This window comes from Sarcophilus harrisii, chromosome 6, assembly GCF_902635505.1.
Source record: "Sarcophilus harrisii chromosome 6, mSarHar1.11, whole genome shotgun sequence".
Lineage (NCBI taxonomy): Eukaryota > Metazoa > Chordata > Mammalia > Dasyuromorphia > Dasyuridae > Sarcophilus > Sarcophilus harrisii.
In genome coordinates this window covers 119,438,346-119,455,522 of record NC_045431.1, presented here as the reverse complement: position 1 = coordinate 119,455,522, position 17,177 = coordinate 119,438,346, and the positions used below count along the sequence as shown (strand labels likewise).

At 34.1% G+C, this 17,177-nt stretch overlaps 1 protein-coding gene across 3 annotated transcripts in view; it reads right to left on the bottom strand.

Annotated features, from left to right (window-relative positions):
* Nucleotides 1–2,714: 2,714 nt before the first annotated feature.
* TLR3 (toll like receptor 3) overlaps nucleotides 2,715–17,177 on the bottom strand; it is a 31,190-nt gene continuing 16,727 nt past the window's right edge. The window contains exons 4-6 of one of the 3 annotated variants that reach the window (XM_012552076.3): nucleotides 8,118–8,223; nucleotides 6,371–6,677; nucleotides 2,723–3,260 (exon numbers count right to left, since the gene is read on the bottom strand). In XM_012552076.3, the coding sequence (XP_012407530.1) occupies nucleotides 3,032–3,260; nucleotides 6,371–6,677; nucleotides 8,118–8,223 (642 nt within the window). In that variant the 3' untranslated portion in view covers nucleotides 2,723–3,031. Of the gene's footprint in view, nucleotides 3,261–6,370; nucleotides 8,224–17,177 lie in introns of all 3 variants that reach the window. The other 2 variants (XM_023505818.2, XM_023505817.2) reach the window with 2 other exon arrangements.

Genomic DNA, 17,177 nt, shown 5'->3' with positions numbered 1-17,177 from the left:
AGGTATTTCTATCAAGTTACCAGGAAGTCAGGACCTGTATTGGTAAAGAGAATACACACACACACACACACACACACACACACACACATACAGCTACTAGAAGTAATCAGTAACACAAGCCTTTATATTAAAACACAAATAATTCAAAAATAAAATCAAACCCCAAAACTTTGAATTATTTGTCATTTCTTTTTAAAGTATCTACTAAGTTTAGAAAACTACTTCTTCAATTATCCAGTGGGCCTGGAACCTTATTATTGTGAGTATTTCATCCATCAATGGATAACACAACTTACCTAGAATAGTTTTAAAGTTGTTTTCTATTGGTAAAAGCCATAGACAGAAATAACTAGGCACTAAAGTCAGTTGTTTCTAAAGCACTGACATAGTACATATGTTAAATAGAGTATATATATGTTAAATCCTTGCAGCTCCCAAATTTTGATGCCCTAGGGCAAAGTCATAACTACCCTACCCCCTAATTATGTCTCAGGATATTTTATATATATATATATATATATATATATATGAAATATAGAAGTGTAAAGTCAAGAGTAACATTAGTGAGTCTCTTTTTTCCTTCTCCCTTCTCTCTTTCCAAAATGTTGAATTTTTTTATCACTAGAGGACAGAGTTGTGTTATTATTACAAATGGATGTGTATTAGAATTCAGATGTCAAAAAGTTTGTTTCCAATATTGCCTGAATCTATTTATGATGATAGAGAGCTATGAAATAAATCTATCAGTATAATAATATATAAATATTGTCATTTTGATTCAGTTTCAAATAAATTTTAGTAACAACTCATATCCAGAATTATGGTCAAAGAAGGGGAGGGGAAAATCATCACTATTCTATATTTTAAAATCCATGATAACTTTTGATTTCCAAGAGATAAAAAGACTTTGGAAAATTAAATTCTCAAATAATACAATGATGAAAAACCATTCAAAGTAAGACTAAGAAAATCTTGATTCTGAAAGGCCTGGAGAGACTTACACAAACTGATGCTGAGTGAAACAAGCAGGGCCAGGAGATCATTATATACTTCAACAACAATACTATATGATGATCAATTCTTATGGACTTGGCCATCTTCATCAATGAGATGAACCAAATCAGTCCCAATGGAGCAGTAATGAACTGAACCAGCTATGCCCAGTGAAAGAATTCTGGGAGATGACTAAAAAGCATTACATTGAATTTTCAGTCCCTATATTTTTGCCCACCTGCATTTTTGATTTCCTTCACAGGCTAATTGTACAATATTTCAGAGTCCAATTCTTTTTGTACAGCAAAATAACTGTTTGGTCATGTATACTTATTGTGTATCTAATTTATACTTTAATATATTTAACATCTACTGGTCATCCTGCCATCTAGGGGAGGGGGTGGAGGAAAGGAGGGGAAAAATTGGAACAAAAGGTTTGGCATTTGTCAATGCTGTAAAATTACCCATACATATAACTTGTAAATAAAAAGCTATTTAAAAAAGAAGAAGAAAATCTTGATTCTGACTCATTAATTAATTAATCCCTAATTAACTATGTGATCTTTACTGAGTCTCAGATTATACTTCTTTAAAATTAGGGACCAGTTGATTACTAAATTCCTTTTCAGCTCTAGAATTGCATATTTCAAATTTTTGTAGGAAATCAGTTTTTTATCCTGCTATTATTATTATTTATTTTACAGAGACTTTAAAAGGATTAGTCATTCTCTCTATTTTCAAAGGCAAAAATAAAAGCACTTCATTGTGGCAAAGGAGCTTCGCACAGGATCACTCTGGAAGTCTGGAGCAAAGTGAAAGCTGTCATTAAAATTTAAATCCTCTATTGGAGTGATCTTGGACAAGTCACTTAAGAATCAAATTTCTCACTTTTAAATGAGGGGATGGAACCAAATGGTCTCTAAGGTCCCTATCAGATGTATCTCTATGATTCTCTGAGCCTAGGATAAATATATTACTTTTCCTAATAATCTTAAAAATTTTGCCAACATCACCATTGTGATAAGCATTGTCTAATATAAAGTACTCTTCTACTGAAGACTGCAAGCAATCTGCAAATTAAGAATACTGAAGCAGACCTCTATTTCACCTTTAAACATTTGGGGTAAGATTACATCTGCAGAAGCAAAGACCATCCCTTACATTGAATAGGATATTTTAAATGCAGAAAGGTAAATATCATAAGCCCCTGTATAAATTGTCACTGTGTTTAAACAAGGTATATTTTTAAAGTCCTTCAAATTACCAAGACATTATGTGTTTGGGTACCAAATGGCCTTAAATATTAACATTACCTAATCATTACCTATCAATTTATTTATTCTGACCTAAACTAACAACACCAAGGTCCAAAACCAAGGAATGCAAAGAATATATCACATAATAACCACAATAATGTAAAGGCAACTTTGATTAATGCCAAGACTAAGTCTGCCTTCAAAGGACTGATTCTTTTATTTCAGGAGAGAGGTAATAGACAAAAAAAAAATGTATGCTAGAATGTACCATATATTTTTTACTATTGCTGCTGCTAAGGATGATACCTAGTAATTATTTGGGGTTTTAAGGTTTGCAAAGTACTTTTCAGATTATTATTATCTTCTTTAATTAATTATTATTAATTTTTAATTATCTCATTTGATCTTCACAAAGTTGTGCTATTATTAACTCCATATTTTAGATGAAGAAACTGACATTGGCAAAAGTTAAATGACTTGCCCAATGTCATCAGTAAAGTTCTAGGGTTGGATTTGAACTTGGATATTACTGACTCCATATCTAGTATTTTATCCTCTGCACCACTTAAATTAAACACTATTGGAAGATGACCGATGGTGTTTAAAAATTAATAAAACATTTATTTTTTTAAAGGCAAATATCATTTAAGATTTTTTTTAAAGTAAACAAGTTGGAGAAGAGAGTGCACCCTCCAATTTACAGTATAATTCCCATTTATTCTGTAATTTATGATGATAGGGAACACTCCAATTTAAGTATAACATCTTTAAGGTCAAGAAATTCACTGGGCTCTATTTTTCATTCCAAGTGCTACTTCTAATTTCTGGTAAAATGCATGGACACGTTCTTTCTGAGCTGGCCAATGCAAAATGCATTGAGACTTAAATAGTCCTCTTCTTAAACAAAGGGCATGATTCAGTTTATAATCTGGAATGTCTTCAAGAAAGATCAGTATGATGGAATCTAGATTTTGTTCAATTGCTTGCTGGACTGCATGGTGTACCTTGAACCTGAAATTAAAAAGGAATAGTTAGCCTGAGTTTTCCTTCAATGCTTCAAAAGATTCTTTACTTAATTAGTATGGATTCTTCCTCTATTAACACATATCACAAACTATCATTATTATGATATTGTTACTACTTATTATAAATACAATGATCATTACAACAAGTATTAGTACTAGTACTACTACTACTAGTCCTACTACTACCACCACCACCACCACCATTTATATAGCTCTTTATTATCTACAAAATGCTTTACATGGGTTATCTCATCTCCTAGGTTTTATTGGGGATATTCAGTCATTTTATTTGTGTTCAGCTCTTTCTCACCCAATTTGGAGTTTTTTGGGCAAAGATACTGGAATGGTTTGCCATTTCCTTTTCCAGTTCATTTTACATATGAGGAACTGAAGCAAACAGGGTTAAGTGACTTGCCCAGAATCACAGCTAGTAGGTGTCTGAGATCAGATTTGAACTCAGATAGATGAATCTTCCTGACACCAGTTCCAGCATTCTATCCACTGCATCATCTAGTAAATTGTAATACTGTAATTATAGCAAACTGTAATACTGAGTGACTTGCCCCAGATTACTCAGCCATATAGCCAGTTAAATTGAGTTAGAATTAGAATACAGAACTTCTTGACTGCATGGCTTGCACCCTGTTCACTATGCCTTTAGTTTTCTAATATGTAATATAATCTCTCAAATCAATGCTATTATAATGTGTTTTCTTAAAGGATCTTAAATATGGAGTATAAGAGAATTTTAGAGGATATTTAATCTAACTCCTACATTTCACACTTGAGGAAACTGAGAATCTGAGTTAATTTAAGGTAAGTGGCAGAGCTGGGATTTAAATCCAGGTCTGAAACCACATGACCTTTCCCAGTTCTCTCAGCAAACCGTTCCTGCTCTAGATATACTTTTCTCCCTGAAAAGAGTTGACACTTTTCATAACTAATTCAACTATAGAATCTTTGAATTTCATATCTCTTCATCTTTCTGCTATTCTTGCCCACCAATTCTCAATTGTAGGCTACCCTCTCCATTCCTCATCTGTATTTGTACTGCCCAAACTGCTGGAAACTATTAGAATGAGTCACCAATCATGGAGATTAGGTTCACAACAAAGTGCTAGCATCCATTTTCAAATCAGCATTCACTGCTGTATATCAATTATTTTATTCTTCCTTGGTTAACTCTATCATCATCTCTCAAATACCTTTTCAAGTTCAAAATTCTTGTGACTATGTCTTGCTCAATAGAAGACCTTAATTCCTACTTTACTGAGAAATCCATTGCATGCTTTTTCATTTTCCCAGAATCTCTCTATATTGTTGACTATTCCCCTCCTTTTTGGGGGGGATCCAATGCCTGAAAAAATAGTGGTCCTTCTACCGGGTAAGATTAAATCTCCTCTAATTATGCTTTTAATCTCACCACTCCCTTCTGTGTCTCCTCTGTTGACTTGTTTTTTTCATCTCCAAACTTTTTCCATACATTTTTTTCCTCACAGTCCACAGAAGGGATCACATCCTCCCCATGAGTAAAATAGTCAAAAACTTCCTTGACTGATTTTTGGCATCCCTTCAAACTTTTGATCTATATCTCCCTTTCTTTTCACTGCCAAATTATCAGTAAGTCACCTATACTAGCTCCTGCTTCCAGTCCCTCCACTCAAAATATCATCAATGATCTCTTTATCTTTAACACCCAATGGTTTTCTCTTAGACCTCACCATGCTTAAGATTTTTTCAGATTTTGACACTATTTGTGATCCTCTAACTCTGGATATTCTTTCCTCCCTTAGTTTCTTACTCTTTTCATTTCATTATATAAAGCTATTTTACCACCTTCCAGTTTCCTTTACTGTGTCATCCTCCAACTCCTACTTCCAAAGAATAGGCAACCCCAAAGCTCCTTGTTGGGCTTCCTTATCTTGGAGATCTTCTCTCTTAGATCTGTATATCATCTCCACAGAAATTATTCATATATCTAGTCCAAATCTATCTCCTAAATTGTAATCTCACACCAACTACCTTTTGGACATCTTTGCCTGAAAGTCTCAAGTTCAACATATGTCAAAGAATTTCCTTTTCAGTTTTTTCTTAAAAAAAAAAAAAAGCTCTGAATTTCAGGAAATGTTATATATGCATATATGTTTGTACACATGGGGGCAGCTAGTTGGTATAGTAGATAAAGGGTTGGACCTGGAATCATAATGACTTGGCTTCAAATCCAGTCTCAGATACTTGCTAGTTCAGTGATCCTGAGGAAGTTGGTTAAATTTTGCCTGCCTCAGTTTTCTCATATATAAAATGTGGCTAATAATAGCACTTATCTCACAGAGTAATTGTGAGATTATGAGATCATAATTGTAAAGCACTTGGTCCTTTACTACTATATGGTATATAATTGTTAACTATTATTGTTATTATATTGTATATATCTACAAATATGTACACATATATAATATACCTGTATGTAGATATATAAATATATATTTAATATATGTATTATGTATAATTACACATATATGGGAGGAAGAAAAGAGGGGAAGGAAAAAACCCTTTTATTAAGTACCTTCTATGTGCAAGGCTTAAGTGGTTAAGTGCTTTAAAAGTAGTATATCATTTGCTCCTCACAATAACCCTGGGAAGTAAGTGCTCATCTCCATTTTACAGATGAGGAAACTGAGGCAGACAGTTATCAAATGACTTCTCCAAGGCCAGCCAACTAATAAGTGTCTTGAGGTCAAATTTGAACTTTGTTCTTCCTGGACTGCAGACCTAGTGCTCTTTGTACGATAATCCCACCTAACTGCCTTTATGGGGCAACTGGATAGAGTACCCAGTCAGCAGACTCCTCTTTTTGAGTTCAAATCCAGGCTGAAACACTTGATAGCTCTATAACACCGGGCAAATCACTTAACTCTATTTGCCTCAATTTCCTCATTTGTAAAATGAGTTAGAGAAGAAAATGGCAAATTACCTCAGTATCTTTGCCAAGAAACCTGAAATGGAATTACAAAGAGGCTGAAACAACTAAACAACATTGCCTTTAAGAAAAGAGATCCCTAAATGTACATGCACATCCCATATATATTAACTTACCTTTTACACAAGGGATCTTTCAAGAGATTTCGTGTTACAACAAAAATAATCTTCTTGCTCCTTTTTATGCTGTGCACAATTGCTTCAAGTTCAGGCATGCCAGCTTCAAAATCCCTTTCCTCCAGACAGAATCTGAGGGAACTGTCTTTTTCTTCAAGAGGAGAAAAATGCTTCCAGATCCATTGTGCATCTTCTCGGGCATGGACCACATAAGCTGCATAGTCAGGCTTCTCTGCCTGGTGATCAATTTCTTTGAAACCAAGGACTCGGTGTATGGTCACATTCCAGTAAAAGGCTATTCTCCAGCCTTGAAAGTGGACAAGCATGACAACAAAGATCAGAATGAATAGGAAACTGGTATTTATCATGAAGAGTATCTTAAAAGGGGCACTATCTTTGCAGGGAGCAGTATCAAAGGTCATCACTAAGGTAGCATGATATTGTGGTGGAGTGTTACATAGGTAATGATTAGGCTGATCCTTGATATTTGTGTGGGTTCCATTCAGCCAATTAGCAAACCAAGCTATACTTTCACAGGTACAATCAAATGGATTGAAACTCATATCTAAAACACTTAGATTCTGGAAAGCAGATCCAAAAACACTCTTCTCAACAGATGTTATAAGATTCTTTTGCAGGTTCAATGATTTCAGGGATGTTTGATCATCAAACAAAGAGTCTGGGAGTAAATTCAGATTGTTTAATCCTAAATCAATCATCTTTAGATGAGATAAACCCTTAAAGACATCTGCTGGAATTTCATCAAAGCCATTAGACTCTAAATTAAGTATGTGGAGTCGAAAAAGACCTTTCAGAAAAAGAACGGGCCCACCAGGATTAGCATGTTTCCAAAGTCGAGCCAAGTTATTGTGTTGCAGATCCAAAATTTCCAGTTGATTGAGTCCTTTTAACATTTCATCATTTATGTTTGCTATGTTGTTGTTGCTGAGGTCTAGAATGGTCAGATTCTGAAGAGGATGAAAAGGAGATGGAGAAATATCCAGCTGTTTGCAAGCTACTCTACGGAGCATCAGTCTTTTGAGGCTTGGGACTGAAGTAAATGAGTCACTGGTCAATGTTAGATTTTTGTTATAGGAAAGATAAATCTCCATGATGTTTTCCAGACCTTTCCACTCTTGGCCTGTAAGTTCTTGACTAATTTCATTCAGGCCTAGGTCAAGGACTTCTAGATGGCTCAAGCAAGAGAATGCTCCAGTTTCTACCCGAGATATTTTGTTTCTAGTCAAATTAAGAGTAAGTAAGGGAGAGTGAGCAAGGGATAAGAAGGTAGCATTGGTTAGAGTCTTTAAATATTCAAAGGAACTGGATAAATTTATATGTCTCAGACTTGTTAATCCTGTGAACATATTAGTGGTAATGCCCAAAAGGTTGTTATCCTCTATGCTAAGATATTCCAAACATTTTAACCATTGGAAGGAAAAATCATCTATCTTAGGAAAGGAAAACATGGCATTTCTTGGTTTACTGAAGGTTCTTTTCAAGTTCAGGTATTTTACCTTAGAGAGTCCATAAAAGGAGCGAGAAGATAGGTAGCCTATATTATTATACTCCAACCCAAGCCATTCTATATGTGAAAGCCAAGCAAAGGAGTCATTAGCTATTGCTGACAAACCATTATGGGAAAGGTCAAGTGTAGTGAGATTTGTCTGGTTCAGCCCTCTGAAAGTCATGCTGGAAATTTTAGTAAGTTGTATGTTGCTCAGAGAAAGGATCCGAACACTTGTACCTGATAATTCTAAACAAAGCTCTTCTGTGAGTACAGGCCCGAGCAGAACATTGTTCAGAGAAAGACCATATAATTTTCCAATTGACTGAAAGCATCCTGGAGAAAACTGGAAAAATAAAAATAAGAAATAAAAAAATTAGTAGTTATTTTATATCACGACATAGTTTTATAACCTTTCAAAAAAGTAGGAAGCCAGGTGGTACAATGGGTGGACTTTGGGGTCTAGAGTCAAGAAGATCTGAGTTCAAATCCTCTGTCAGACACTTACTAGTTTTGTGACCTTAGGTAAGATATATAATCTTTATTTGCCTCAATTTCCTCAACTGTAAAAATGGGGATAAAAATAGTACCTATCTCCTGGGGTTATTATGAGAATCAAATGAAATAAAAACTGTGAAATGTTTAGCATCGTATCTGGGATGTGGTATGTGCTTTATAAATACTAGCTACTTAGTAATAAATTAGATATAGTTTTGCTTTTCTAGAAAGTTAATCTGCCTAAGTTCTCAAGAAGTTATCTTGTGTGAAACTGAAAAGGAAGTTGAGAAGTGGACAGAGTATTATACTTGGGCTCAAACTCCATCTCTCCTCTAGCTATGTGACTGAGCAAATCCCTTAATGTACCTATGTATCATTTCCTTATTAGATAAAATTGATGTATTTTATTTATATTTCTTAATTGGAAGGCAGCATGGTGCTGTGGATGGAGAACCAACTTCAGAGATAAGAAGTGCTTGGCTCAAGGTTCTACCCTAACATAGATTATCTTCCTCAGATACTTACTAAATGTGTGACTGTGAAAAAAAAAAAAATACAACTTAATCTTTTTGGGCTTCAGACTCCTCATCTATAAAAGGAGTTGGATTTAATGGTCTCTAAGGTCCTTTCCAGCCTTCTAGAGAGAATCCTTTAGATTGCAAGCAGGTAAGGATATGAATTGGAAGAGGAAGTTCCCCCTCTGGGATTCCCCACACTGATAAAATCACAGTTTGGGGATTAACATCATTCTTCTCCCCCAAAGATCACCCTATTTATCTTACAAAGCTTTTAGGAAAAAGTAGTTTATGAAGCTTAAAGAATGAAACAAAAGTGAGTAATAAGAAATATCACACCCCAAGTAATCTGGGATTTTCTCTGAAAATCTAAAGAATATAAAAGATTTTGATTATTATATATTACACCCAAATACAGCATTGTTCATGTACTTGAAGAAGTTCTTTCCTCATTATGTGACCTTGAATAGATTATTTATACCTTCTCTGAGTTTCTGGTTCCTCAACTGTAAAATGGTAATGATACATCTCTACTTAACTTTCAGAACTGATGTGAGGAAAAGTTAATAATAAACTACACAGACTAATATAAAATTTAAACTGTCTAAATTCTTAGGCAGTATTTTCTGGGGAGTCACTATGTACAATCATCTTCATTAGAGCTAATGCACTAAATTACAGACAATTTCAGGACAAGATATCAAACTAGAACTGCTGTGAAATTTCTTTCTCTTGACCTGGGTCTAGGGACCCAGATTTCAAGGGATGCATGAACTTGGATAGAAAGCTAATTAGCTTTATTTTTCCTAACCTTTGGTTTTCTTTCTGATTTTATATATTTTGTATTAAAAAAACTTTAACCAAGGTGAGCCAAGATGGTGGAGAGGACACACATTTCTTTCTGACTTTCTTCTACTACCCTTATACTAATTATGAAATCCAGCCTCTCAATTAATTCTGGACTGGCAGAATCCATGAATATTGAGAGTGCAGCAAATTACCAGCAGAAGATAATTTCAAAGATTGCCAGAAAAGGTCTATTTCAGTCAGGCACAGGAGGAGGTGGCCAGGTGCAAAACACATGTGCAGACTTGGGGCTATTTGTGGTCTCTGTGAGGAGGTGCAGACTCTGTGTGGTGGAGAATCTATGGGGAGGCATCAGGTTATTCTTTCCAGACAGCAAGCCAGTAGATCAGCAGAGAACTTATAAAACATCCAGCAGAAACACTAAAAGTAAGTAGAAAACCCCTAAATCCCAGAGTCTCACAGGACTTAGTCATGCTCAACAAGCACTGGGAGTGAATCAGCACAGACCCAGCAGAGCTGTGGTTGCTTTGCTGCTACCTGTAGAGGAAGCTTGGAAAACCTCTCTTGCTGTAAAAGCAGATCCTAACTTTAAAAAAAAAAAAATGAGTAAAAAGGCAAAGCACTATAGTTAGTTTCTATGGTGAAAGAGAAGAACAGATTTCAAACCCTGAGGAGACTAAAAGCAAATTGTCTCCAGATGAAGCCCTAAAGGGTGATATACCCTGATCCTCATCACACAAGGCTCTCCTAGAAGAAATTTAAAAGGATCTCAAAAGAAAGCTAGAAGAAAAATGGGGAAAGGAAAGGAAAACTTTGCAAGAGGGTTTGGAAAAGGCATATAATTGATTAAAAGATAGATTTGACAAAATGAAAAAAGAAAACAACTCCCAGAAAAACAAGTGAAATGAAAAAGGTAAATAACTCCCAGGAAAACAGAATTTGTGAACTGGAAAAGGTAAATAACTCCTAGGAAAACAGAATTTGTGAAATGGAGAAAGAAAATAATTCCTTAGAAAAACAAAATTTGTGAAATGGAAAAAAATTCCATGGAACAAAACAACTTATTTAAAAACTCAATTGGACAAATACAAAAAAAAAAGGAAACAAAAAGTAAATGAAGAAAATAATTCACTAAAAATAAGAACTGAATAAATAGAAATGAATGACTTGATAAGACATCAAGAATCAGTCAAGCAAAACCCCTCCAAAAAAGAAAAAAAAAATAAGGTAAAACAACTGACCTGGAAAATAGATCTAGGAGAGACAATCTAAGGATTATTGCATTCCCTGAAAACCATGATGAAAAAAAGAGCCTAGACACTATTTTCCAGGAAATCATCATAGAGAACTGCTTTGATGTCATAGAATCAAATGGTAAAATAGCTATTGAAAGAATTCACTGAACAGCACCTGAAAGAGAGCCCAAAATTAAAACTCCAAGGAATATTGTGGCTAAATTTCAGAACTAGCGGAACAAGAAAAAAAATATTACAAGCAGCCAGAAAAAAAAAAAATTCAAATATTGAGGAGCCACAATAAGGATTGCTTAGGACCTAGCAGCCTCCACATTAAAGGATTGAAGGGTCTGGAATTCCAAAAGGCAAAAGAACTTGGAATGCAGTCAAGAATAAACTACCCCACTTAAACTGAGCATTTTCTTCCAGAGAAGGAGATGGACATTCAATGAAACAGGTGAATTCCATTTATTTCTGATGAAAAGACTAAAGCTAAACAAAAAATTTGACCTCCAAATATAGGACTCATGAGAAACATAAAAAGATAAAAGGAACTCTTGAGAACTGTATTTCAATTATGGGTATACATAGAGAGTGCATGCATAATTTAATTTTACTGTTATAATATAAAAAAGGAACTAGAGGTGGGAAGGGGATTGTATCAGAAAAAGGGGAAAGTGGACGTAAAATGAGGAAAATTGCATCTCAGGAAGAAGCAGAGGAAACGTATTATATTCGAGGGAAAGAAAGGAGGGGGATGAACATTGTGTGAATCTTATTCTCATCAGATTTGGCTCAAAGAGAAAATATTATACATATTTGGTTTACAGAGAAACTTCTCTCACCTTATTGAAAAGTGGGAGGGGGAGACAAAAAGGTAAGGGGTAGACTAAATAGAAGGAAATACCAAAATAATAGGGAAAAGGTATAAGAAAGGGGGAGGGACTCTACAGAGGGAGGAATTCTAAAGAAGGAGGGCTACTTGAGGTAAGGGATGCTCATAAGTTAAATACTAGGGAGGGGGGAAGGGGAAAAGGAAAGAGAAAAGTATAATCTGGGGATAATAAGATGGCAGGAAATACAGAATTAGTAGTTTTAACTGTAAATATGAATGGGGTGAACTCTCCCATAAAGTGGAAGCAGATAGCATACTGGATTAAAAGCCAGAATCCTACAATATGTTATTTACAAGAAACATATTTAAAGCAGAGTGTTATATATGGAGTACAGGTAAAAGGCTAAAGCAGACTCTATTATGTTTCAGGTGAAGTAAAAAAAGCAGGAATAGCCACCCTGATCTCAGATCAGGCAAAAACAAAAAATGATCTAATTAAAAGAGATAAGGAAGGAAACTATATCTTGTTAAAGGTTACCATAGATAATGACGCAAAATCAATACTATAGCATGAAGATTCCTAAAGGAGAAGTTAAAAGAGTTGCAAGAAGAAATAGACAGAAAAATTATAATAGTGGGAGATTTCAACTTTGCTTTCTCAGAACTAGATAAATCAAACCACAAAATAAATAAGAAAGAAGTTAAAGAGATAAATAGAATACTAGAAAAGTTAGGTATGATGGATATTTGGAGAAAACGGAATTGGAGACAGAAAGGAGTACACTTTCTTCTCAGCAGTTCATGGAACCTATACAAAAATTGACCATATGTTAGGACATAAAGACCTCATAATCAAATGCAGAAAGACAAAAATAGTCAATGCATTTTTTTTTCAGATCACAATGCAATAAAAATTACATTCAATAAGAGGCCAGGGGAAAATAGACCAAATAGTAATAGGAAACTAAATAATCTCATCCCAAAGAATGAATGAGTGAAACAGCAAATCATAGACACAATTAATAATTTCATCCAATGGAATGACAATAATGAGACAACATACCAAAATTTATGGGATCCAGCCAAAGCGGTAATAATGGGAAACTGTATATTTCTAGAGGCTTACTTGCATTAAATAGAGAAAGAGAAGATCAATGAACTGGGCTGGCAACTAAAACAGATAAAAAAAAAAAGAGCATATTAAAAACTTCCAATCAAATACCAAACTTGAAATTCTAAAAATAAAAGGAGAGATTAATAAAATTGAAATTAAAAAAAAAAATTGAATTAATAAATAAAACTAAGAGCTGGTTTTGTGAAAAAATCAACAAAATAGATAAACCTTTAGTAAATTTGATTGGAGAAAGGAAAGAGGAAAATCAAATTGTTAGTCTTAAAAGTGAAAAGAGAGAACTTTCCACTAATGAAGAGGAAATTAGAGCAATAATTAGGAATTACTTTGCCCAACTTTATGCTAATAAATTTGATAACCTAAGTGAAATGGAGGAATACTTACAAAAATATAGGTTGCCCAGATTAACAGAGGAGGAAATAAATTGCTTAAATAGTCCCATTTTAGGAAAAGAAATAGAACAAGCTATTAATCAACTCTCTAAGAAAAAATCCCCAGGACCAGATGGATTTACATGTGAATTCTACCAAACATTTAGAGAACAATTTACTCCAATACTATGTAAATTTTTTGAAAAAATAGAGAACAAAGGACTCCTACCAAATTCCTTTTATGATACAGACATGATATTGATACCTAAACCAGGTAGGATGAAAACAGAAAGAAAATTATAGACCAATATTCCTAAGGAATATTGATGCAAAAATCTTAAATAAAATATTAGCAAAGAGATTACAGAAAATCATGCCCCGGATAATACACCATGACCAAGTTGGATTTATACCAGGAATGCAGGGCTGATTCAATATTAGGAAAATTATTTGCATAATTGACTATATCAATAACCAAATTAACAAAAACCATATGATATCTCAATAGATGCAGAAAAAGCATTTGATAATATCCCAAACCCATTCCTATTAAAAACACTAGACAGTATAAGAATAAATGGACTTTTCCTTAAAATAGTCGCTAGCTATTTAAAACCATCAGTAAGCCTCATATGTAATAGGGATAAACTAGAACCATTCCCAATAAGATCAGGAGTGAAACAAGGTTGCCCACTATCACCATTACTATTCAATATTATATTAAAAATGCTAGCTTTGAAAATAAAAGATGAAAAAAGAGATTAAAGGAATTAGTGAGGAAACCAAATTATCACTCTTTGCAGATGATTTGATGGTATACTTAGAGAACCCCAGAGAATCACCTAAAAAGCTATTAGAAATAATCTACAACTTTAGCAAAATTGCAGGATACAAAATAAATCCATATAAATCATCAGCATTTTTATACATCACTAACAAAATCCAACAGCAAGAGATATAAAGAGAAATTCCATTTAAAATAACTGTCAATAGTATAAGAAGTCTATCTGCCAAGGGAAAGTCAGAAACTATAGGAGCAAAACTACAAAACACTTTCCACACAAATAAAGTCGGGTCTAAAACAATTGGAAAAATATCAAGTGCTCTTGAATAGGTCAAACAAATACAATAAAGATAACAATATTACATAAACTGATCAATTTATTTACTGCTATATCAATCAAACTCCTAAGACATTATTTTACTGACCTAGAAAAAATAACAGCAAAATGAATCTGGAAGAGCAAAAGGTCAAGAATATCAAGGGAATTAATGAAAAAAAATCAAATGAAGATGGCCTAGCTCTACCAGATCTAAAACTATTATATTATAAAGCAGGGGTCATCAAAACCATTTGGTACTGGCTAAGAAATAGACTAGTTCATCAGTGGAATAGGTTATGTTCACAGGACAAAATAGTCAATAACTATAGCAATCTAGTGTTTGACAAACCCAAAGACCTCAGGATTTTGGACAAGAATTCAGTATTTGACAAAAACTGCTGGGAAAATTGGGAACTAGTATGGCAGAAACCAGGCATTAACCTACAGTTAATACCATATACCAAGATAAGGTCAACATGGGTTCATGATCTAGACATAAAAAATGATATTATAAATAAATTAGAAGAACATAGGATAGTTTACATCTCAGACCTGTGGAGAAGGAAGGAATTTGTGGCCAAAGAAGAACTAGAAATCATTATTGATCATAAAATAGACAATTTTGATTATTTAAATTAAAAAGTTTTTGTACAAATAAAACTAATGCAGACAAGATTAGAAGGGAAGCAATAAATTGAAAAAACATTTTTACATTCAAAGGTTCTGTTAAAGGCCTCATTTCCAAATTATATAGAGCAGTGGTTCTCAAACTTTTGTTCTCAGTATCTTCATGTTGTTAAAAAAAACTATCGAGGATCTGTTCAAAGAGTTTTTGTTCACATGGGTTATATTTATAGCTATTTACTATATTAGAAATAAAAAATAATTTTGAATTTGTAGACCCTCTGAAAGGGTTTCAGAGACCCCAAAAATTCTTTGGACTACACTTTGAGGACCACTGATAGAGAATTGACTCAAATTTATAAGAAATCAAGCCATTCTCCAATTGATAAATGGTCAAAGGATATGAACAGACAATTTTCAGATAAAGAAATTGAAACTATTTCTAGTCATGTGAAAAGGTGCTCCAAATCACTATTGATCAGAGAAATGTAAATTAAGACAACTCTGAGATACCACTATACACCTCTCAGATTGGCTCCGATGACAGGAAAAGATAATGATGAATGTTGGAGGGGATGTGGGAAAATTGAGACACAGATACATTGTTGATGGAACTGTGAATGAATACAACCATTCTGGAGAGCAGTTTGGAACTATGCTCAAAAAGTTATCAAAGTGTGCATACTCTTTGGTCCAGCAGTGTTTCTACTGGGATTATATCCCAAAGAGATCTTAAAGGAAGGATAGGGACCCATATGTGTAATGTTTGTGGCAGCCCTTTTTGTAGTGGCTAGAATCTAGAAACTGAATGGATGCCCATCAGTTGGAGAATGACTGAATAAATTATGGTATATGAATGTTATGGAGTATTACTGTTCGGTAAGAAATGACCAGCAGAATGATTTCATAGAGGTTTGGAGGTTACATGAACTGATGCTAAGTTGGGTCCTCTTAGAATTGATAAGTGCTTGAGACTAGCAAAGTCATCAAACTCTTACTAACCAGATGTGTTTCCAAATAGAGGTGAGGGTGTGGCCACCTCCAGAGAAACCAAGTGGCACAGTATCCTTATTAGATATTCTTGCCATGGTCAGACAAAATAAGTATCCCCCTTTGTTAAATGCTCAGTTACTTGCAGGTATATCATTTCATTCCAACCTTGAACCTTGTCTCAGAGAGACATGGACATGGGATCTAGAGCCCACATCCAATTAGACCCCTAAAATATTACTTCCTATTAAATTCCAGGTTTCCAATTTTTCTAATATTCTAGCAATCTTCCCTGACCCAGTCTGTGTAAGTGGATATTGAGATCATTGCCTTGGGGCTGATCTTTTTTTCATCAGTTCCTCTCTCTTTTCTACCTTACCCTCAACAGCTACAGCTTTCTTTAGTTCAGGGGCTGAGAATAAGGAGAAATAGAGGAAAAAAATCGAGCCAAAAAGAGAATAAAAGATGAAGCCAGTCCCTAACAGGATGAGTACTCTGAGGAACACTGCAAATATTCTTCACACAAGCAGATATCAGGTAGCAGCTTGCTTTTTATGGGGAGGCAGCCAATTAGGAGGAAAGAATGCAATAAATATAGTTGATGAAATCAGAAAAAAAAGTGGGTCATTTCTAAATCCTAGTTACTGAGTCTGGCTAATCTAAAGCATAATATTCAGAAATAAGAACCAATTCTCCTTAATCAAAAAAGATTAGAAAGGCAGAGTGGTATTCTAAGAAGAATGATATATTTGAAGAGATAATCTGTCTTGTTGAGTGAACTTGGGCAAATCATTAACCTCTTTAGACTGTTTCCTTATTTACACAAGTGACTTCTGCAGCAGAGGTTCTTAACCTCTTTGTTTTTTAATCTGACATCTGTATTTCAGCATCAGACTTCCTTTATAATACTATGTATTTTATTTTGTGCATTTAAAACACTCTGAGAAGGGATTCCTAGCTTATCTATTTATTAATAAATAAGTATTTATTAGTCTTTCCCAAAGGAATCCATGACAACAAAAACAGATTAAGAAATGCTGGTCTTAAAATCTTTGTCTAAGATCCCCTGCTAAATTAAAATCCTATTTCAATTGGAAATTTGTCTGCAAAATAATGATGGGATAATATTTCTTTATGAAAAGCAAGGAACAGAACAAAAGTTAATTACCTCAAAGGAGAAAAGGCAGAAG